The 23931-nt window shown below is 50.8% G+C and overlaps 2 protein-coding genes across 2 annotated transcripts in view; both read right to left on the bottom strand.

Annotated features, from left to right (window-relative positions):
* Window positions 1-13806, bottom strand: part of LOC133139405 (chloride intracellular channel protein 4) — a 53579-nt gene extending 39773 nt beyond the window's left edge. The window contains exon 1 of the mRNA XM_061258930.1: window positions 13331-13806. Coding sequence (XP_061114914.1) covers window positions 13331-13399 — 69 coding nt within the window. The 5' untranslated portion in view covers window positions 13400-13806. The remainder of the gene's footprint in view (window positions 1-13330) is intronic.
* Window positions 13807-17637: 3831 nt separating this feature from the next.
* Window positions 17638-23931, bottom strand: part of LOC133132380 (serine/arginine repetitive matrix protein 1-like) — a 25059-nt gene continuing 18765 nt past the window's right edge. The window contains 5 exon segments of the mRNA XM_061247805.1: window positions 17638-17907; window positions 18905-19093; window positions 19750-19939; window positions 20571-21056; window positions 21626-21715. Coding sequence (XP_061103789.1) covers window positions 17800-17907; window positions 18905-19093; window positions 19750-19939; window positions 20571-21056; window positions 21626-21715 — 1063 coding nt within the window. The 3' untranslated portion in view covers window positions 17638-17799.

Genomic DNA, 23931 nt, shown 5'->3' with positions numbered 1-23931 from the left:
ATGACTTGGAACGGAGTGAGAGAGCAAGTGCCACATTTGGCCATCTCGGCCATCTGGAAAATGTCAGGAGGGGGTTAAAGTCCTCACAATGCATGTTCCCATCTCATGTCCCCACAAACACACAAAAACAAGAGTGAGGGTGTGAGAGAATGTGTGAGTGTGTGTGTGAGTGTGTGAGAGAATGTGCAGAGCGTGAATGTCCGTCTGTGTGTGTACACACCGCGGCTAAGACACAGATATGTCTGTGTCTCTTCTTCCCAGCATGCACCATTCAGCCCAAAAACAGGTCAACAATTTAACCCATCTCACCACTTCCCTCAGTCAGTCTTAACCAAGCACTTTAGTCTTACATTTATCCTTAAAATCTTATTTCTATTACTTCCTTGCCAAATAAGACGGAAAAAAAGAGGTGAGTTTTACTCATGTCGCGATTTACAGGAGGGGTATGAATTTAACATGCAAAAAGTACGTTAAAACAAGCTTTTATTTTCTACTTCAGAGAAAGAAAGAAAAAATAGTATTAAGATTTTCATTACAAGACTAAAACACTTGCTAAGGTAGGCTTTTTTTTTTTGCAACTGCTGATGCTGGACTATCTGTCCCATTCTCACGCCCCATTAACTTTCAGGGAGCATTAGTGCCATTAAATGGGATCACAGTGTTGATTAAGCCTTTTGAAACAGGGGTGGGGCTCTGGCCAGTACTAAAATCAAGTCCTTAACCCTTGTCCCGGAGAGACATTAGACCCAATTCAGACCCAAAAAAACAAGTTGAGGCAGGTTAACGGTGTAAATAATCAACAGCTGTAATTCATCAAATTAGTGCTTTTAGTAAAAAGGACAGCCAGTCGACCATCCACCTCTCCCTGACCCTGGCCTAAATCTTGCATCAATATGTCAGAGGATGTTTTTTACTGCGGCCATCTCTGAATGTTAAAAACTGTAACTAATAACTGGGGCATCCTGTAGTCTAGTGGCTAAGGTGCCTGTAGCCTAGTGGCTAAGGTACCTTTAGTCTAGTGGCTAAAGTGCAGGTAGCCTAGTGGCTAAGGTGCCTGTAGCCTAGTGGCTAAGGTGCCTGTAGCCTAGTGGCTAAGGTGCCTGTAGCCTAGTGGCTAAGGTACCTTTAGTCTAGTGGCTAAAGTGCAGGTAGCCTAGTGGCTAAGGTGCCTGTAGCCTAGTGGCTAAGGTACCTTTAGTCTAGTGGCTAAAGTGCAGGTAGCCTAGTGGCTAAGGTGCCTGTAGCCTAGTGGCTAAGGTGCCTGTAGCCTAGTGGCTAAGGTGCCTGTAGCCTAGTGGCTAAGGTGCCTGTAGCCTAGTGGCTAAGGTGCCTGTAGTCTAGTGGCTAAGGTGCCTGTAGTCTAGTGGCTAAGACAGCATGTAGCCTAGTGGCTAAGGTGCCTGTAGTCTAGTGGCTAAGACAGCATGTAGCCTAGTGGCTAAGGTGCCTGTAGTCTAGTGGCTAAGGCAGCATGTAGCCTAGTGGCTAAGGTGCAGGTAGGCTAGTGGCTAAGGTGCAGGTAGGCTAGCGGCTAAGGTGCAGGTAGCCTAGCGGCTATGGTGCAGGTAGCCTAGCGGCTATGGTGCAGGTAGTCTAGCGGCTATGGTGCAGGTAGCCTAGCGGCTATGGTGCAGGTAGCCTAGCGGCTAAGGCAGGTATGACGGCTGAGCGGCCGGTACAGTTCAGAGGTCATGGAAGGGGATGTGGAACTGGAGGTTGCATGTTCGACGCCCAGGTCGGGCCAAAGCCATTTCCACCCATTACAGTAAAAATCCAGCTGTATAAATTGCTTGTTTCTCAGGAACGTAAGCTGCACAGGTAACTCCATTTTCAGGAGTGTCTGCCGACTCAACGGCTACACGCGATTCCGCCCAATCTACCGCACCGCAGTACACCGTCAAGGAGAAAGCTGAAGTCCACACAGACACAACAAGCAGGAGGTCACACAGCGAGGTGATTTTTCGTTAATGAAGCGGGGCCCAGGACGGACAGAGCCGTGGGGAGTCCGCCGATGGAGCTCCTAAATCCGCCAGCAGGCTGTCAGACACGCCTCCGGCCCATAAACTCCCACCACCGCGGGCCCTGGGGGTAAACGCCCGCCCTCCCTCCCTCCCTCCCTCTGAGCGCGGAGCGGGCCCTGGGAGGTGTTGGACCGCTACACGGGCTCGAGAGCGCTCAGGTACATCCCGAAGTCGTTCCGGAACATTCTTCTCCTCCTCCTCCTCCTCCTCCTCCTCCTCATCCCCCCCCCAGTCTCATATGACCCGTCTAGCCTCTGGAGTCACCATGGGACCACCACAGAGTTCATCGGTTACAGAGGTTCAACGTGGTAAACACTAATTAGTAAATTACTCATTAGTTCTCGTTTATGTTTTGGTGAGGCGCCATGCTTGGCCAATGAGGCAGATCGGGGAGAGGGAGAGAGAAAGAGGGAGGGAGTGGGAGAAAGAGGGGGAGAGAGAGGGAGAGAGCGGGAGAAAGAGGGGGAGAGAGAGGGAAAGAGAAAAAGGAAGGGAGAGAGAAAGAGAGGGAGAGAAAGAGAAAGAGAGGGAGAGAGAGAAAGAGGGGGAGAGGGAGAGAAAGAGGGGGAGAGGGAGAGAAAGAGGGGGAGAGGGAGAGAAAGAGGGGGAGAGAGGGAGAGAGGGAGAAAGAGAGGGAGAGAGAGGGAGAGAGCGGGAGAAAGAGGGGGAGAGAGGGAGGGAGAGGGAAAGAGAAAAAGGAAGGGAGAGAGAAAGGGAGGGAGAGGGAAAGAGAAAAAGGAAGGGACAGAGAAAGAGAGGGAGAGAGAGAGAGAAAGAGAGGGAGAGAGAGAGAAAGAGGGGGAGAGAGAGAGAAAGAGGGGGAGAGAGAGAGAAAGAGGGGGAGAGGGAGAGAAAGAGGGGGAGAGGGAGGGAGAGAGAAAAAGAAAGGGAGGGAGAGAGAGGGAGAGAGAGGGAGAGAGAGAGAGAGAGGGAGAGAGAGAGAGAGAGCGAGAGAGCGAGAGAGGGCGGTGCTTTAGATCCCAGCAGGCACAGGGCCAGTCTGTCGGTCACTAGTGTGATTAAAGCACTCTCCAGGTGAGAGAATAAAACGCACTGCAGGCTAAACGCACTGCAGTAACACTGCACAGCACGCACTGTATATCTCCACTACGGCTAATCACTGCAGAACACACACCGTATTTCACCACTACCACTAGACCTGCCTGCAATGGCTTTCTCAGGGACTAGATGCTCAAAGAATCAACGAAGACAAAGACAAAATGTGTTCTTTTCCCTCCGAGTGAGTTTACCGTGTGTGTGTATGTGTGTGTGTATGTATGCGTGTGTGTGAGTGTGTGTGTGTATGTGTGTGTGTGAGTGTGAATGTGTGTGTGTGTGTGTATGTATGTGTCGTTTGAGTGTGTGTGTGTGTGAGTGTGCGTGTGTGAGTGTGTGTATGTGTGTGTATGTGTGTGTGTATGCGTGTGTGTGTGCGTGTGTATGCGTGTGTGTGTGTGTGTGAGAGAGCGTGTGAGTGTGTGTGTGTGTGTGTGTCCTTTGACCTCTCCACGCCCCTCTACAATGCCTCCTCGACAAATCTACAGTTCATGGAGGAGGTGCTGCACTATGGAATTCAGTCCAACAACTGAGACAGAACAAAAGACAGACGACCCCCCCCCCCCCACCGCTTCTTTTAATAGAACACCAGACCCCCCCCCCTCCCTCCCTCCCCCCCTCACCCAGAGATATGTTCCGTCGTGTCGTACGTCCCGGTTTGCGGACGGGCGTTCGGCGTTCTCAGACCGCCAAATAACCCCACGAGTTACCACGCCTCGGGCGCCTAGCAACCGCCCGCCACCAAGGGCACCGCCAAACCAGCAACTCTGGCGGCCTGAGTCACTGAGAAAACATCTTCAGAAACATCTTTATAAAACCTCTTTTAATGGTAGGCTGAGAGGCACTGACCTTCCCATGAGCCAGCCGTTCCAGACTCCCAAAGACCTCATCGTCTATCCACCTCCAGAGCAGACACGCTGCCTCCACGTGCCGTGTGGCAGAAAGGTGTCATGAGGAATAACCGTGTTTCGACACAGACACAGATCAGTTCAGAAGGTCTTCAGAGGCAGATTCTGGCTCCTTCTTGCCAATTTGACATTCTTTTTTTTTTTTTTTACAGGACTGACTTTTTTGGAGCACCTCAGACATTTCATCCCAGTCACCGTCTGGGCCAGAAGCGCCGGGTTTACCCTCACTGTTCAGGGATCCAAATGAAGCAGGAGCCAAAACCAGCGTTAAGTTAAAACAACATCTACAAGGAAAACGATGACGGCTCGGTTGAGTCAGATTCGACTTCTGCTTCCTGAGGTCAGGTCCAAATAAAACTCAACAATCGACATCAGAAACTGAGCTCAACTACAGCATCCCAAAGGCCCGGAGAGACACGAGGGCCCAGCAACGCAGAATGAAACTGCCTGCCTGTCTGCATACTCTACATCCATCCATGTGGACTTCCTAGATTACCTGCTAGCCCAATACCTGAACGGTTACCATCTTAACCTCTGGACCAGTGGAGGATGGGCCCTCCCTCTCTATAGCCAGGTTCCTCCCAAAATTTCTTTGTCTCATCGATTTTCTCCCGCCACCGTTTGAGGGTTTTTCTCCCCTACGGGAGTCGTCTACCTCACATGCTATTTGGGGGCTCAGGGTTGATACGTTTAATTCTCCCGTGTTACTCTGTAGAGCGCCTTTGGGAGAGAGTCTGCTGTGAAAGGCGCTACACAAATAAAACTGAATTGAATTGCAATGCGAGTGTATGGCGGTAATGCCCTGAGACACAACTCAAGGAAACTGCTGACCGGCTGAGCTAATGCAATCATGTCACAGTTACCCAGAATCCCGCGGGGGCCGCCAGCTCGCCAACGACATCACGCCCGGAGTGAAATGCGCAGTAACAAGAAGGATTTTGTCGTTTGGATGCGGGGGGGGGGGGGTCAAACGTTCATTCCCTTCCAAACTGAGAAAAGATGTCAAAAACAATGTGAAAAGGAGAACAACAACCAACAACACCCACAACACCCACAACACCCACAACACCCACAACACCCACAACACCCACAACAACAAAAAAATGGCAAGATGGCCCGAGATTGGGTTTAATAAAATCTTGAGATTTTAAACAGATTACAGAGAGAGCACTGTACTCAGAGAGAGCAGAGCAGAGCACTGTATTCAGAGAGAGCAGAGCAGAGCACTGTATTCAGAGAGAGCAGAGCAGAGCACTGTACTCAGAGAGAGCAGAGCACTGTACTCAGAGCAGAGCGTCTCTTCAAACACTTAAACTGATGTGGAGTGAGATGGGGAGTGAGATGGGGAGTGAGATGGGGAGTGAGAGGGGGAGTGAGGTGGGGAGTGAGAGGGGGAGTGAGGTGGGGAGTGAGGTGGGGAGTGAGAGGGGGAGTGAGATGGGGAGTGAGATGGGGAGTGAGGTGGGGAGTGAGGTGGGGAGTGAGATGGGGAGTGAGCTGTGGAGTGAGATGGGGAGTGAGATGTGGAGTGAGCTGTGGAGTGAGCTGGGGAGTGAGGTGGGGAGTGAGATGGGGAGTGAGGTGGGGCGTGAGCTGTGGAGTGAGGTGGGGAGTGAGATGTGGAGTGAGCTGTGGAGTGAGGTGGGGAGTGAGGTGGGGAGTGAGGTGGGGAGTGAGAGGGGGAGTGAGAGGGGGAGTGAGAGGGGGAGTGAGGTGGGGAGTGAGATGGGGAGTGAGGTGGGGCGTGAGCTGTGGAGTGAGGTGGGGAGTGAGCTGTGAAGTGCCGCACAGGGAGTGGAAGGCGGCTTTAACCCGGAGTAGCGTGGCGGTGCCGATCGTGCGATACGCTCGCCGTATCAACAACATCTTCCACAAACACTGGGCAGAGAAGCCGGGACACCCCTCCCCCAAACAAAATAACACAATAACAAACACCCAAAACAGCAGCCGTGGCGAGCCGGTCGCGGTGAAATAAGCGCCTGCCTCTTCCAAAGACTGGACCGGCCCGGCAGCCACAGCCCGGCGTTCAGACTGGGCCGGCGTGAGTCAGACTGGGCCGGCTTTCACTGAATGACTCGGTTTGGTCAAACAGTCCTGCCAGGCCTGCAATACGGTCCACGACACCTGGGCGGCCAGCCACGCGCTCAGTTCACGGATGACCGTTAAGCGGATATTACCACGTGTAAGGCTAGTGTGAAAAGACTAGTTTAGTTCTCATCTTTTTTTAGTTACTTAGTTCATTTAAACTCCTTTTCCAGGTCGAGCCCGAGTTAGCCAGTGAGGGTAGTTTCCGTGCGTAGGAGCAGCCAGTGAGGGTAGTTTCCGTGCGTAGGAGCAGCCAGTGAGGGTAGTTTCCATGCGTAGGAGCAGCCAGTGAGGGTAGTTTCCGTGCGTAGGAGCAGCCAGTGAGGGTAGTTTCCGTGTGTAGGAGCAGCCAGTGAGGGTAGTTTCCGTGCGTAGGAGCAGCCAGTGAGGGTAGTTTCCGTGCGTAGGAGCAGCCAGTGAGGGTAGTTTCCGTGCGTAGGAGCAGCCAGTGAGGGTAGTTTCCGTGCGTAGGAGCAGCCAGTGAGGGTAGTTTCCGTGTGTAGGAGCAGCCAGTGAGGGTAGTTTCCGTGCGTAGGAGCAGCCAGTGAGGGTAGTTTCCGTGTGTAGGAGCAGCCAGTGAGGGTAGTTTCCGTGCGTAGGAGCAGCCAGTGAGGGTAGTTTCCGTGCGTAGGAGCAGCCAGTGAGGGTAGTTTCCGTGCGTAGGAGCAGCCAGTGAGGGTAGTTTCCGTGCGTAGGAGCAGCCAGTGAGGGTAGTTTCCGTGCGTAGGAGCAGCCAGTGAGGGTAGTTTCCGTGCGTAGGAGCAGCCAGTGAGGGTAGTTTCCGTGCGTAGGAGCAGCCAGTGAGGGTAGTTTCCGTGCGTAGGAGCAGCCTGTGAGGGTAGTTTCCGTGCGTAGGAGCAGCCTGTGAGGGTAGTTTCCGTGCGTAGGAGCAGCCTGTGAGGGTAGTTTCCGTGCGTAGGAGCAGCCAGTGAGGGTAGAGCAGCCTGTATGAGCAGAAGGAGCCTGAGAGGACCAGGCAGCTGTGCCAGCCCAGGCAACAGAACCAGGGGGTGGGAGAGGGTGAGAGAGTGTGGGAGGGTGTGAGAGAGTGTGAGAGAGTGTGAGAGAGTGTGAGAGAGTGTGGGAGAGTGTGGGAGAGTGTGGGAGAGTGTGGGAGGGAGTGGGAGGGAGTGAGAGGGCATGAGAGGCAGTGAGAGGCAGTGAGAGGCAGTGAGAGGGAGTGAGAGGGAGTGAGAGGGAGTGAGAGAGGGTGGGAGGGGATGGGAGGGGATGGGGTAAGAGGGGGTGAGAGAGGGTGAGAGGGAGTGGGAGGGGGTGGGAGGGGATGGGGTAAGAGGGGGTGAGAGAGGGTGGGAGTGGGAGGGAGTGAGAGGGAGTGGGGTAAGAGGGGGTGAGAGAGGGTGGGAGTGAGAGGGAGTGGGAGGGGGTGAGAGAGGGTGTGAGGGGGTGTGAGGGGTGTGAGGGGTGTGAGGGGGTGTGAGGGGGTGGGAGGGGGAATGAGAGGGGGTGGGAGGGGGCCATTAGGATTACAGTGGGGGGGTTGTTGGAGGGGATGACTTGAGGGTTGCCGTAACGACCAGGGCCCTGGCCCTATCTCTCACCTCCAGGGCCCGGGCGACTCATCTCCATGGCAACCCGGGGCTGGGTAAACGAGCGGAACGAGGGACAATGAGGGGGGGGGGGGGGGGGGGAGAGAAGGTTCTGGATCATCAATAATGGATGTTTACATTTCACCCTTGCTGCTGTGTCACCTCTTTCAATGGGCACGTGTGCACACAGACACTTGCTCACATGAGCTCACCTACAAATGCAAATGTGTCTGTTTGAACCTATAAAAGTTTGGGCACCAAATGTAATGTTTTGTTGAAATATCCAAACTTTTGCAGACCACTGTATATACACAGAGACATGCAGCCACACACACACACACACACACACACACACACTAGAGCATCACTATCAATGCAAAACACACATCCTCTCCAACAAAGCCCTCCTCTACAGGACACTGAAGAACCACACAATGAGAAAAACAAAGGGAGAGTGAGAGGAGAGCAGAAAGACAGGACAGTATGACACACACCAGAGGCCTGGCAGTACCAGCTCCACAAGAACAACCCAGAACACGGAGAACTAGAACTACAAGAACAACCCAGAACACGGCGAACTAGAACTACAAGCACAACCCAGCCCTGAACACGGTGAACTAGAACTACAAGAACAACCCAGCCCAGAACACGGCGAACTAGAACTACAAGAACAACCCAGAACACGGTGAACGAGAACTACAAGAACAACCCAGAACACGGAGAACTAGAACTACAAGAACAACCCAGCCCTGAACACGGTGAACTAGAACTACAAGCACAACCCAGCCCTGAACACGGCGAACTAGAACTACAAGCACAACCCAGCCCTGAACACGGCGAACTAGAACTACAAGAACAACCCAGAACACGGCGAACTAGAACTACAAGAACAACCCAGCCCTGAACACGGTGAACTAGAACTACAAGAACAACCCAGCCCTGAACACGGTGAACTAGAACTACAAGAACAACCCAGCCCTGAACACGGTGAACTCCATGAACCCGTGAGAGCGAGCTCTCACTCTCTCACTCTCTCACTCTCTCACTCTCTCACTCTCTCACTCTCTCACTCTCTCACTCTCTCACTCTCTCACTCGAGAAAGGCAGAATTTCACATCCAACAGCAATCCAACGATTTTTAACAGCGTTGGGTGAAAGAGTTCGGAATGAGTTACTCTTGAGAAATGAGACCTTTTAATATTTGAAAAATACCAAGGTTATCATTATCATAACAATAATATCAGCGTTTGTCCAAAGTGTTATCTTGCCAAATCCATAAACGTAATGCTGACTTGGTCACATAAGGACAGTTGCGCAGCAGATTTTTCTAAAACTTTATTTGGGACACAACTGTAAAGCATTCTGGTGGAGTTCACGTGTAGTCCTGTAAGCTCCGTACACCTGGAACTCCAATTCTGTTTTCTCAGCGGAATATGGCAAATAAACTTGACCTGAGGAGTTGAGCAATTTTAATGAACAAAAGTTAATTTGTGAGAATTTATGCGAATTAGACGCATGGAGAACAGCACGTTTACAGGCAAAACCCAGGAGTAGGGTTATAACCCAGGCCAGGACTTGGGTGCGAGACTCTGGCCTTGACTATAATTCTGTACACTGTACAGATTCAACATGGCTGTTAGAAGGCTGTTAGAAGGCTGTTAGAAGGCTGTTAGAAGGCTGTTAGAAGGCTGTTAGAAGGCTGTTAGAAGGCTGTTAGAACGCTGTTAGAACGCTGTTTTTGCTGCTACGCGTGGGCTGTAACCTTTCTTTATCATACGTTCTTAAATAAACCCATCCATCCATCCACTTACTCACACTCTCACACTCTCACACTCTCACACTCTCACACTCTCACACTCTCACACTCTCACACTCTCACACTCTCACACTCTCACACTCTCACCCACGGGCAATTTAGACTCTCCCAGGACCTCCTTGCTGTGAGGCGGCAGTGCTACCCACTGCACCATGTGCCACCACGTTCTTAAATATCCCATCACAATAAAGACTTGTTAGATTTTATTCTGGACAGAAGAGTGCCTCGGACCTTTCTTTTACATGACACACTCTTCTTCGACACACTGTATTCTCTACCAAAGAGCAGTTCCACCACACTTCAACACTTTTCCAGCAGTTCGGATCTTTTTCTGAACTTTTGAGGAGTTGTTCGTGGGCTCAGCGTGTGTGGCTATTCTGTCCAGATGGCACTACCAGCACCATTGTATATGACCGTCACCAAACTGACCAAAGTGACCAGTGGCCAAAGTGGCCAAAATGGCTGGTGAGGATGTGACATGCATCAGGGACGCTTCCGAAGCCCTGTGCAAAAATACCAAACAATCAAAATTGTTTTCAAGGTTGTATCAAACTCCCTTCCAGATGAGCGAGTTTTCTTTGGTTGTGTGAGCAGGTTAAAAAACACATCGCACTTCATGTGCATTTGGCAGAAGCCCTCTTCCAGAGAGACAGAAACAGGTTAGGCCTCAAATTATTACACACAACTCATTCATTCAGCCGGATATTTCACTAAAGTAACTGAGGTTAAGCATCTCGTTCAAGTACTTCATTCAAGCTCGATTGCCCACTTGGGAATCAAACCTACAACCGTGGAATTACAAGCCTATTTACACACACATACATGCACGCAGAGACACACACGCGCACTCACACACGTGCACACACACAGCCTCCTGGTCACCCTGACAGTGGCTGCCGTTTAACTTGCTAATTAAGGATTTGCAAAACAGAGGCGGCATTGACTCCTTTTTACATACAAAACCACTGTCTGTAATGGAGGCATGATGACATCATGTTTACTGTGAGAACAGCGGCTATTTTTAAACACAGACGGTGGCCCGGATTCAAATCAAACATCGCTTCTTCACGTTGACTTTCAAATAAAGGCAGGAATTCATTTTTGTTCAGCGAGAGACAATTTCTGATTGGCTCCAAGCCTGTGTGCACTCTAGCATTACATTACATTATTGGCATTTTGGCAGACGCTCTTATCCAGAGTGACATACAGTTGATTAGACTAAGCAGGAGACAATCCTCCCCTGGAGCAGTGCGGGGTTAAGGGCCTTGCTCAAGGGCCCAACGGCTGTGCTAATATAGCGGTATTAAAAACTGCTAAAATGGAGACTTCAAACCCAGGAGCAGCTCAGGAACCCGTATTGGTGCTGTTGACCCGTATTGGTGCTGTTGTGTCCGTGAACGGCCATCTCTCCGCTGGGAGGTCGTCCCACTGAGCTGCAGCCGAACTTCCACCTCAGGAACATTCCGAGGTTTTTCATTCCATTTTCAAACGTTTTGGGAAACTTCATTTATTCATTTTTTTTATTGTATTTTTTATTTATTGAATGCAACCTGAGGTTGTAGCGCCCGCGCGCTGTGCCCCTCCTCCTAAATTAACACAGGGCCCCCTTCCTGACCCTCCACCCCTTCCCCAAATCCCCCCTTTCCTCCTCCCTCACCCCCCCCCTCCTCTGCATCCCCCCTTTTCGCCCCTCTTGTTTATGCTCGTTTTCCCGCTCAGTCGCTGGAAAAAAAACATTTCCCCGGAGATCACATCCTGAGCTCCGGATGAATTCAGAGACTCACAGCAACACACACTCACACTCACACGGACACACGGACACCAGAGAACAGGACTTCCACATCACAATGCTAACCAACCAACTAAAAGCTAACTCCAAACCTACAGCCAAACGTCTTGGCTCCAGGTACAAATGAGGTTTCCATTTTCCACATTTGAGTGAATTACATTTCTAAAAAGTGAACTGTGTCATATTTTAATCGTTTGAACTGGCAAACGCCCCACACACTGGCTAGGATGTACAGTAGATGCAACTGTTGAGGAAATATTTTGAGATGCATTACTTTCAAATTATTGAAAAGTGACAACTTAAAGATAATCACCTAGTCACTTCTTGTTTATTTTGGTAGTTAGCAATATTAGCACATGGACATTGCCACGCTTGACAGCAAGTGACCACAAGCTTGTCAGTTAGAAAGTTAGATGAGGCTACTCCAATTAGCTGTACACTAACATAAAGAACTAAATGAGGCAATAGTTGCCTAATCTAATGTCAAAGACAGCGGGATCTTTTCTCTGGCTTTTACATGATGGACTGAAATATAGGGCGAGACAGACTTCCTTAGACCGTCTTCAGGCATGTAGTGTTCAAACTAGATTTGTGTCGGCGTCCAAAACAAAGAGCCGAGCAGCTGAAGGTAACTTGCCCAAGTCTGACTCCGGAACGTCAAAGTTGCATAGCAACCCCGAACCCAACACAGGCCGGAACTTGAGTCGTCTCTCTCTCTCTCTCTCGCTCGCGCGCGCGCGCGGGGGCTGGGTTAGGTCACGCCGCAGTGGCAGCAGTACCTGATCGATTCGGGTTTCTTTTCGTCGTTTCTTGGGATTGCGTGTAATGAAAGTGATCAGGGTAACAAGTGAAGCAACAACAACATGCAACGGATCATCAGTTCTTGTTTTGCTTAGCTAGCTAACATTTAAACACCCAACTGGCTGCCCAACCATATTCCCTTGTGAAAAGTCAGTCAAGAACCAAGGATAAGGGGGAAGAGATGACGAACTTTATCCCACACGAGGAGTCACCGTGAATAAGGAAGGGCGATGTAACGCGCAACGCAACTTGCCAGTCCCTTGAGCAATATAAAGCGGTGTATCCGAAAATAAAATAATAAAACTGCCCCGCCCTTCAGCAAATACAAGGCTACTGTACTTGGAGACTGAAAGACAACGCTTCTCCATCTGTTCGTTGGCGGTCAAAGTGATGCAACAGCCGACGGAAAAAATCGGTCTTTTTTTTTGGGGGGGGGGGGGGGCGTGATTACTGCCCTACCATTGAAACAGTGGTCTTGCTAATGTCATGAGCTTTCCAGCGGTTGTTGCAAGTCAATAACCTTGACTACCAAGCGTCCCATGAACTTTTCATTTGTTAAAACTGCTCCCATAGAAGCGGGTCGTTTCGAAAAAGAAAGTATCCTGTTCCTTCTTGATAAGCTAATGTTAGCATACGAGATTGTCGGCCATCGGGTAATTACCACTTGCTACCCTCACCCTCTTGCATTATAGACTGCAATCATGCTTTTCTGCACAATATTTACAAAGGGCGCTGAAATATGCAAGGGTCTGGACTTCTATCTTGACTGAAATTACTTCATAATCGTGGCAATATGCACGTTTTCCGTCTGCCCTGCCGGACCACGAGTGTCCGCCCTTTTTTCCACTAAAACAATCATATCCCACATGGCACGCCGCCGCGAACGGAGTTCTCTCCATCAAATGACTCATTTACCTTGTTGACATTATTGCAACAGAATTGCTTTTGACCAATTTATCATTAATTTTCCTCACTCCTAACGCTACACGTCGGAGGTAGCCCAATTCAAAATAATGCTCCAAGAGGTGCATAATAAATAGGCTACAATAAAACCTTTGATTCATTATTTCTTCCATATTTACACTCCAGCCGACCAGTGTCCTTCAACGGTGTTGAATAAACCACTTAATTTATTTCCATAACATTTCCCAGTTATGCAGCACGAAATAGGCTTACTACTAGTCGACAAGAACTTTGTCCCAACGTAGCCTACACGGGCCAGCCGTCGGCGGCATCCAGAACGAAGACCCAAACTTTTACATCGTCTGAAAAAGTGAATAAAGCCCCACTGCGGTTCGCCTTACCTTCACGAACAGCTCGATAACGGGCTCGCCGTCCCCCTTCACTCCGTTCTGCGGGATCGAAAGAGACATCGCGAACTTAGTTTATGCAGGCTACGTCTCCAAGGCAATAAACCTCTTTCTTCTTGGTCGACTCCTCCGTTATTTCCTCTCTCCAACTCCGTCACTTCTCGAGCTTTCGAGTAACCGCCTTTCTCCCCCCCCAAGCTAGTTAGGATGACCAGCTGGAATCTCGCTGTGATTCTAGTTGTAGCGCTTCGCTTTTTGTGTGTGTGTGCGTGTGCGGAGAATATTCGAGCACCCACAACAATACGAGCCGCGTTGCTTAACCAAAGAGCTTTTCACAAAAGCTGTGTTTGTCCGCCGGGGTTTTTCTAGAAGCTCGCTGGCTGTAGTTACAAAACCATTGTTGGGAACCCGTTCGCTCTCCGGACTATTCGTCGCCGTTCTGGGGCTCGGGAGGGAGATGATGCAGGCAGGAGGAGGGGAGGGGAGGGGGAAAAAAAAGGCAACGGGAATATTTAAAGCCGTGATGTCATCCGCAAAGAAGACAAAAGTGGGCAGGGTCTGAAAAGTCTTAGCGGAGGAGGAGATGCCTGGTGCAACTGTGGTCCGTAGCTAGGGAATAAAAACAGAAAAAAAGCCGTCCCAAGCCAAGCAAGTAGGCTAAGCTATTTTTTTTTTCGCCCCAAAGAATTCTACGTCAATGTTCTAGAACTCCATTGCTTTCAAATGGCAGTAGGCTAGTGATTGTTACTCCAGCATTAGGGCGTTCAGTTGAGAAAATTCGGATAGCATAAGCTAGGGCTATTTGTGTGTGATCTTGCACCTTAAATGGTTAAAAACCCCCGCATGATCGTACGTACTGTAACTATAGCCTGTTTGCCACGTCACTACACGAGGTTATGAGGATTCCGCACTGGCGACCGCATCTTGCGTTTCATGAAAGCACGTGGGGGGGTAGTGTTATTCACGCTACTACTACCCTCGGTGTGACTTAAGGCGTAACCGTTGTGCAGTAAAAGCTACCGTGCGATCCCACGCTATCCCTGTTGTTTTAATTTTAAGCAATCTTTTATACTCATATTGGCCATTCGCTACTGAACATGGGCTATAGTCTGATTAAATGCTGATAAAGACTATATTTCAGAGCCTATTTAAAAGGCAAGGATGAGAAATGAATTTTGCCTGGTCTAGTCATTAAGTTGGGCAGTGGGGGTTTCTGTTTTATTGTGGTGAATAATAACAATACAAATTATGAATTATTGTTATTATTACGTAAGTGTTACAAATGTTGTAGCAGTCTACATTATTTGTAAGGAAGCTTATGACTAGAAGGACGATAACGGCTTGTGAACCGAGACAAAAGAAGCTTGAGCCATTGGCAGATATCCACGATGGCATTACTCACCGGATATGAAAAAGGAAATCGTTCAATAACGGAGTTACGATTGCTGAGCTTGGGTTACAAGTCGCGTGTTGGATATTATTTTTCAGAGGAAGGAATATGCCAGTGTAGCCGTTCACGGTTGACACTCATAAGAAAAGATGATCATCGGTGTTAGATAGTTTAAACAAAAGACTCACCCCAGTGCAGTATTGCGTTTCACTGCTAAACCAAGCATCTTTATTGAGTTTGGCTACTCCTGCTATCAGCACAGAAACGGCTCTGAGATACAATCACAGATCGCAAAAGCCTGTATAGCCAAGGGTACTTATTGTTTTAACTGAATAGGACGGTTATAGGCTACACCAAATACGGGCGACTGTATCCACAACTTGAAGATGTTTCTGTTCTAGGCGTGGAGATGTACAATCTAGAATAAATAAATAAATAAATAAGCAGAACTGCCCGCGCTTTGTCGTCTGCGCATTGTCTCAGTCCATTGTGTGCGCGAGGCGCTGATTAATGCCGTTTCCCGTCGTTCCACGGAGCCACCAGATCATCACATTTAACGTTATCTTCGCACTGCAGGACGCGCGTCAAACACACACACACACACACACACACACACGGGCCGAGGCAGCAGGCTAGTACTACAAGGCACTGCGGGCTCAACTCCTCCCCAAGCGATTTCCCCCCCCCCGCTATCCTACCGCCATGCGCGCGGTACAGGGCAGGCTACCTAGGCAACGCGGCCACAGTGAGCCCGCGCCTGCCCGAGCAGGTGTTTAAACAAAGCGCGCACTCAGGCGGGGTGAATGGGATGTAAACACGCGAGCTCCGTCTCAGAACGTCACACACGCACAGGCGTCCGATTCCCAGTTTAGCAAAGGCAAGTAAACTGTCCACTTCGGTGACCGATGCGATGTGCAAGTATATGGGTACATTATATATCAACAGACGGCGCTCGGCGCAGGCCAGTCAATGGGCATGTGCTTTGTACATGCATATGGAAAGACAAAGCACATTTTTCGATTAAGTCTGATATGAGGGCGTTGCCCGGGCAATCTGGTGGCGAGGTCTACCGGACTTTACCTGAACGCCACATAGGCTACTTACTTCAGTGATAGGTTTAAAAGGTGCATGCACTCAGGACTGGGGGGTCGACACCTTAACCTCCTAAGACCTGGCGTACACATGCGTGGACTCCACATTTTGGGCTGTACAACCATAATACTTCATTCTTAAGACCGAGAGTCCACATATGTGGACATCATTTTTCTCAAAAACTACATCATGTCAAAAGATGATGCTTAGTTTTTATACTTATCAGGTCCCAATAAGCCCAAATAGCAAAGAGAAAAAAATGCATACCAAAAAAGAGTGCGGGTCTTAGGAGGTTAAGATTCACCTTTAGGACTTCATCGCTATCGCTATGTGACCAAATAAACGTTTTTCTCCGAGCCCCCCCCCGGTGGAAAGTAAAATGGCAGTCAGTAAAACTTCAAACGGCACATTTATTCGGGCGTTTCATTCTGAAATACATGCATAGGTCTCGAAATAAAAATCCCACGTCTCATGTTCGTGGCAAAGTTTTCTCTTTGTAAAGTTTTTCCAAGAAGCTACAGTAGTTTAAAGCGTCAAATATTTACCAGTAGGCTACATCTGTAGAAAATACTTTTCTTGGTGCATTTATTTCCTCCTCGCTCGCATAAGACGCAGATACAACTATTGGGAGTCAAAACTTTAAAAAGGAGCACTTAAAGGACTTACTTCATTCTATGCATATCTGTATAAAGCGCCGCCTAGTGAACACTGGACGTCGAGGGCCAAAAGCTCAATCGTGGCAGAGACGCAAATATAAAATGCTACCGGTGCCCTAAATATCTGAAATGCAAGACTCGTACACTTGAACTCTGAAATGAGAGTTGCGTCTGAAAAAGGTATCCACCGTCGACGACGAGACTCTTCTAAATCTACGGGGTTCCTTTAGTAGATTTTTAAAAATGGAAATGTTTCAAACTTTCACAGTGGCGGGCTTACGGCTAGTGTAGTGTAGCTTCCTTTGAGACGTGATGTCCTGTATTCCGAGTGTGCGGGTGAGCAGTAACGGTGTGCGTTTCTGGAGAGACCAAGGGGTGGTAAAAGAGGAGAAATAAATTCAACCACATTTATTTTCATTAAAAAAATCTTAATTTCAAAAGATGACAAGAGCAGGGTATTTAAATACAGGTCCAATGTACTCCCACAGACTAACAATTTGAAACAAAACAAACGAGAAAAAAAAAAAAAAAAAGTTATGCAAGTTGTGGATCATTTAGCATTTCTTCAACTAAAAACGTACAACTGTAAAGGGGCTGACTGGGGGGGTCGTCTAGAGCAAAACCACACCCCCCCCAGGAGGGCTCTCCACTCTGCTGTCTGCAACACAGAAGAATTTGGAACATTTTCTAAATGAGTTATGGTGTTTGGGGGGGGGGGGGGGGGGGTACACACAAAAAGATCCCATTTGGTTCCATTTCATAGCAACATTTCCAGGTTTAACATTCACTACAAAATTAAAAAAACAAAAAAAAAAACAAATAAAAAAACAAAAACAGCTCAGTGGATTTGGGTTTGTATACCATCCTTCTCATGCACATCCGCCCCCCCCCCCCCCCCCACACAGACAGAAAAAGAAAAACAGAATCTCAGTGCTTCGCTGCAAACATGCAGAGGAGAAGTGACTCTAAAGGACACTAAGGAGTCAGAGAGGTGGGCTTAGCCGTGATGTAAACTAGCCTACACACAGCTCCCTCCGTCTCCCAGAAAAAAAAACAAGATAGACTTCCAATCTGTTTGATTTGCAAAACAAAACCAGCCCCCCCCCCCCCCCCCCACAAAAAAAACACTACTGATGAAACCCCACGTTAAATTCCCCACCCCACCCCCCCCAAGGGAGAAAAAAACACTGTACATTCTGAAGCTCAACCAGATCACCATGACAAACTCAAAAAGAAGAATGGAAGATTCCGGAGGAGGATGATGAGGAGGAGGAGGAAGTAGAGGAAGGGTGCGTGGTCCCCGCCCCGGTTCCCCCCCTCCCCTCTCAGGACTGGGGGGGGGAGGTCTGTGCCTTTCGCATGGACCGCAGAGCTTTTTCCCGAAGGTGCTTCTCCAGGTCATCCAAACTGTCTTCTACTTCACTGTCTGAGTCCTTAAAGAATGTCAGCGTTAGTTACTCCGAAACACGCCCCGCTACGGAGAGCACAGAGCGGACGCACGTCGCTCAAACACACCTCCCCGTACACACGTTTAAGATACGACTAGCCCAGGGGTCAGCAACCCTGGTCCTGAGGAGCCGCAGGGTGTGCTGGCTTTCGTCTCCACCTTAAAATAAGCAACCGATTCAGACCCAAGAAACCAGGTGAGGTGAGTTAACTGTGTAATCAACGGCTTTCATTGATCAATTAATGCAACAAGTAACAACGAAAGCCAGCACACCCTGCGGCTCTCCAGGACCAGGGTTGCCGACCCCTGGACTAGTCCCTTAAAAAAAAAAAAGGTGTGAGGTCACAAGTGTGCGATTAGAATGATCCGAACTCAACATTCTAACGGCGATGTCACAATCACTGCCGGTAACGGGGAAACGATGGAGTTCTAGAACACAGACTCGGAACGGCAAAATGAGACGTTCCAAAAAAATACACACTTCCTTAAAGAGTTAGGAAAACGACAGAAAAAGTGTGGTTCCGTTGTGAAACCCGGGGGGTCTGGAACCCGGGTTCTGGTGAGCTGCAGAGCTGGAGGCCCGTCTACACCAACTACAGTCTATGATCTGTAACGATAACTATGAGAGCATCCACACTGATGAACAATGAACGTTCTGCTAATTTAGAACGTGAAGGCCTGTAAATACAGATGGATTTTGATTGGCCGTCAGAGTTGCTATTGTTCGGCTCTGAAAAGTGATCCCAAAGATATCGTGCGTCAGTGTCGTTCACAGCTGTGGTGTGGACTATGCCATCCATCCGGATTTTTAAACTGATGTATTTGGTGTAGATGGGCCTTCACTGCTTAAAATCAACCAATTGAGGTACAGCACACAAATTGGATCTTATTGACAGATTAAGTGCTGACCCGGCAGCGCTCCAGCACCGGGGCTGAAGACCCTCCGGTCACAGGGAGGGGGAGGGTGGAAGAGGAGACCTCACCTTTTTGGGATCTGAATCGGGGTCTGCCTCCAGCCCTGCGCCCTCCGGCGGGACGTCGTCCGTGGCAACGGTCACCACGGCGACCTTCTCCTTCCTGTGCTTCTTATGCTTCTTGTGTTTCTTGTCTTTTTTGTGTTTCTTCTCCTTCTTCTTCTTCTTCTTCTTGCCTCCTGCTTCAGTGTCTGAGTTCTGGAGGAGTTGACATTACAGTAGTTATTTAAGCTGCTCACAGACACACACAAACACACGAAGGCACAGACAGACAGACACTCACAGACAGACAGACACTCACAGACACACTCTCAGACACACTCACAGACAGACACTCACACACACACACACACACAGACAGACACACACAGACAGACACACACAGACACACACACAGACAGACACAGACACAGACACACACAGACAGACAGAGACAGACAGACACTCACACACAGACACAGACACAGACAGACACAGACAGACAGACAGACACACAGACACACACACACACAGACAGACACACACACAGACACACACAGACAGACAGACACTCACACAGACACAGACACACACAGACACAGACAGACAGACACACAGACACAGACAGACAGACACACAGACACACACACACACACACACAGACAGACACACACAGACACACACACAGACACACACACAGACAGACACAGACACACAGAGACAGAGACAGACAGACACTCACACACACACAGACACAGACAGACAGACAGACAGACAGACAGACAGACAGACAGACAGACAGACACAGACACACACACACAGACACACACACACACACACAGACACACAGACACAGACAGACACAGACACTGTACCTTGTTGGGGGAGGGGCTGGCCGAGGCGCTGTTGGTCTTCTTGGTGGGGGGGGCGGGGGACCCGCTGGCAGAGCGGGAAGGGGAGGGGGAGGCGGAGGCGGGGGCGGGGCGCTTCTTTCCGGCTGGTTCCGGGGAGCCTGACGGGGAGCGGGAGGAGACCCTCCTCATGGGCTGGGGGCTGGGGGACGCCCTGCGCGGGGGGGGGGGGGGGAGAGGGACGTTTAAATACTCCTCAAAACAAGACATTCAGAATTCATTTCCAGCCTCACAGAAAAAACACACACACAAAAAGAAATAACCGAGCACCAAAGGCCATTCATAACTTCCCCCAAAAGACAGGGCAGCTGAAGACCAGTTCAGACCAAAGATTCACAACAAGCTGCAACTGCCGACTCTTCTGGAACGCACCCCAGTGACTACACGTGTCGAATCGCCCAGGACAGGAATACAGACGTCATACCACCACAACGCCTCTCTGCAACGTTCTCAAACGGCCTGGTCTCGTCTCGAATCCCCGGCTTCTAAATCAACACCACGATTTCTGAACGAGGAAACGTGCGCAAACCCCGACCGAGGGCTTTGTGTAAAACACCTAAAACTCTGCAGACACCAGAAATTACCTACAGATTACCGACAATGTTAAAAAGCCAGTTCTTTGTTTTATTCATTTGGAATAAAACAAAAAACTACCAAAAAACTACAGCACCTTTAAAGTTAAATTTCAAACATTGCTTTAGACAGACAGGAAGTTGCAACAAGCACTCTTGACACACAGGAAGTTGTAAGAAGCACACAAAGTTGTAAGAAGCACCCTCTCTTACTTCTTGGACTTCTTGGGCTCCGGTGTCCGGGAGACCCGGCGGATGGGCCTGTTGCTAGGAGACGGGGACTGCTGCCGCCGCTGGGGGGGCGGGGTGGTGGAGGCGGGGCCGTGGCGGGCGGGGGGGCTGGAGGAGGGGCGCTGGCCACGCCCCCTGGCCGCGGGGGGGGAGGGGGAGAGGCGGTCCCGCCCGGCCCGATTGGTGGAGGCCGACGGGGGCGGCAGGAGGGCGGGGCTCCTGCGGGACCGGGCCGGGGGAGGGGGGGAGGAGGAGGAGGACGCGGGCGGGGGCGTGCGTCTCTTTGGCGGGGGGGAGCCCCGGCGTTTGGGGGAGCGGGAGCCGCGGCGCTTGGGGGCGGGGGAGGGCGACGCGCGGCGTTTGGGGGGCGGGGGGGACCCCGAAACTCTGCGCTTCTGGGGGGGCAGGGGGGACGGGCTGTAGCGCCTCTGGATGGGCGGGGAGTAGCGGCGGGGGGAGGGGGAGCGTCTGCGAGGGGGGGGGGCTGGGAGACCTGGGGGGGGGAGGAGTGAAAGGTCAGTCTGGAGGAACAGTATTTCATTCAATTCATTTCAAGGTACAAGAGGTAAGATTTTTGTGTTAAAATCCCTTCCCCTCATTGGAAAAGGCTCACGGACATGTTGACTGTGCTTCTAGTCCTTAAATTCAGGTTTCAAAACAGCCCAACACTCTGTACCAAGACTGTAGAACTACAATAATTCAAGCTCATTGGTTGAAAAGTGGTTCCAATTGCCACAGCCAATGGTGTTTCAACGTCAGCGCGTTTACAGAGAAGGGGGAGGGATAAACAGTGTTGAAGGTGTTTGTTGCTGCTATTCCTCTCTTGACGGTTAGAAGCCCAAAATGACCTGTTGTAACTTTCACTTTTAACCAGGTAAAAGTGACTGAGAACATATTCTCATTTTCAACACTGACCTGGCGTGAGTCAACGAAAACAGAAAATGACTCGACTTAACTCACAGTCAAAACTAAATATAACCGTCGTTAGGCAACAGCGCCGAGATCTGCCCCAGAGAGGTGCATGCTGGGAAGCGTACCTGCGTCTGGGAGGAGGGGAGGGGGAGCGGCGTCGGCGGGGCGGGGAGGGGGAGCGGTGTCTCCGTCCCGGGGGAGAGGGGGTCCGTCTTCTCCTGCAGAGGGAACCCCAAAAACAGCTTCAGAGGGGACCCCACAGAGACCCACCAAACCTACAGCTTCAGAGGGGGCCCCACAGAGACCCACCAAACCTACAGCTTCAGAGGGGACCCCACAGAGACCCACCAAGCCTACAGCTTCAGAGGGGACCCCACAGAGACCCACCAAACCTACAGCCCCCTGAAGTTCTGCGGTGAAGGGATCCCTCCCTTATGAAGGAGAATTCCCTGCCTGGGTGTTGTTTTATTATTTTTTATTAAACGTCATTTTAGCTAGTTTTCAATCTAGACAGTTTTGTGCATTTGGAGAAGTTGACCAGCCAGCATTATAATGCTATAATGGTCATTGTTGGGATTCAAGGATGAGGTTTTCAGGATGAGCGTTCCACACGCGGGAATTTCTGATGGAGTCGAGTGGACTAAACTTCATCAGGTTCAATGCGGCTTTCCCACAACATTCCGGGCAATGGGGCGGTTCTCCCAGGGACACCTCCGTGGGAGGCCTGGCTGTTTCAGAAAGGGAACGGGCGTTGCGTTTGTGGAACCCACCTGTTCTGCACGGGGGACTGCCACCTCTTCCCAGCGGCGTTCCTGGCAAGGAGAGACGGAAAGAAACTGTTACAACGCTGGGTTATTCCGGGTCGTGTGTGTGAGACGGGTCGGGAGAGTGTGAGACGGGTCGGGAGAGTGTGAGACGGGTCGGGAGAGTGTGAGACGGGTTGGGAGAGTGTGAGACGGGTCCTGTGGGTGTGAGACGGGTTGGGAGAGTGTGAGACGGGTCGAGACGGGTTGGGAGAGTGTGAGACGGGTCGGGAGAGCGTGAGACGGGTCCTGTGGGTGTGAGACGGGTCCTGTGGGTGTGAGACGGGTTGGGAGAGTGTGAGACGGGTCGAGACGGGTTGGGAGAGTGTGAGACGGGTCGGGAGAGTGTGAGACGGGTTGGGAGAGTGTGAGACGGGTCCTGTGGGTGTGAGACGGGTTGGGAGAGTGTGAGACGGGTCGAGACGGGTTGGGAGAGTGTGAGACGGGTCGGGAGAGTGTGAGACGGGTCGGGAGAGTGTGAGACGGGTTGGGAGAGTGTGAGACGGGTCCTGTGGGTGTGAGACGGGTTGTGTGGGTGTGAGACGGGTCGGGAGAGTGTGAGACGGGTCGGGAGGCAGACCTGGGGGAGGAGTCTCGGTGGCGCCTCCTGGGGGAGGAGGGGGAGTGGCTGTGCCTCCTCTTCACCTCCCCGTTTCGGGCCGCAGCCCCGGGCCCTGAGCCCGCCCCGCCAGCCGGCCTCTTCGGCCCTTCGTCTTCAGAGGAAGAGGAAGATCCGGTCTCTGCAGGTGGGAGGAAAGGGGGAAAAGAAATCACACGGCTCCTGTTAATTTTCACGGTCTCGGGGCGCAGCGGGCGATTACATCACAGCGAGGTGAGGATTAGGGCGGAGTCTGAGGGGTCATGACATCACAGCGAGGTGAGGATTAGGGCGGAGTCTGAGGGGTCATGACATCACAGCGAGGTGAGGATTAGGGCGGAGTCTGAGGGGTCATGACATCACAGCGAGGTGAGGATTAGGGCGGAGTCTGAGGGGTCATGACATCACAGCGAGGTGAGGATTAGGGCGGTATCGGGGTGGGGGGTCTGCGGGGGGCATGGAGAGGGCGGGGGGCAGAATGAGAGGGCAGAATGAGGGCAGTAACCTGAGGAAGACTGCTGATTCTGCCGGCGATACTGCCTTCGCTGCTGCACTGAGTCTGCTGCCCCTTTCCCCCCCGTGATGTCATCGTCTGAAACAGAGAGGGGCCTTCAGTGCTCTCTCTCTCTCACACACTCTCTCTCACACACTCTCTCTCACACACTCTCTCTCACACACTCTCTCTCTCACACACACTCTCTCTCACACACACTCTCTCTCTCTCACACTCTCTCTCTCTCACACACTCTCTCTCACACACACTCTCTCACACACACTCTCTCTCACACACACTCTCTCTCACACACACTCTCTCACACACTCTCTCACACACTCTCTCACACACTCTCTCACACACTCTCTCTCACACACACTCTCTCTCACACACTCTCTCTCACACACACTCTCTCACACACACTCTCTCACACACACTCTCTCTCTCACACTCTCTCTCTCACACACACTCTCTCTCTCACACACTCTCTCTCTCACACACTCTCTCTCTCACACACTCTCTCTCTCACACACTCTC

The sequence above is a fragment of the Conger conger genome, chromosome 1 (assembly GCF_963514075.1).
Source record: "Conger conger chromosome 1, fConCon1.1, whole genome shotgun sequence".
Taxonomy (NCBI): domain Eukaryota; kingdom Metazoa; phylum Chordata; class Actinopteri; order Anguilliformes; family Congridae; genus Conger; species Conger conger.
Note: the sequence above shows the minus strand (reverse complement) of the source record. Positions and strands in the feature narration are given on the sequence as shown.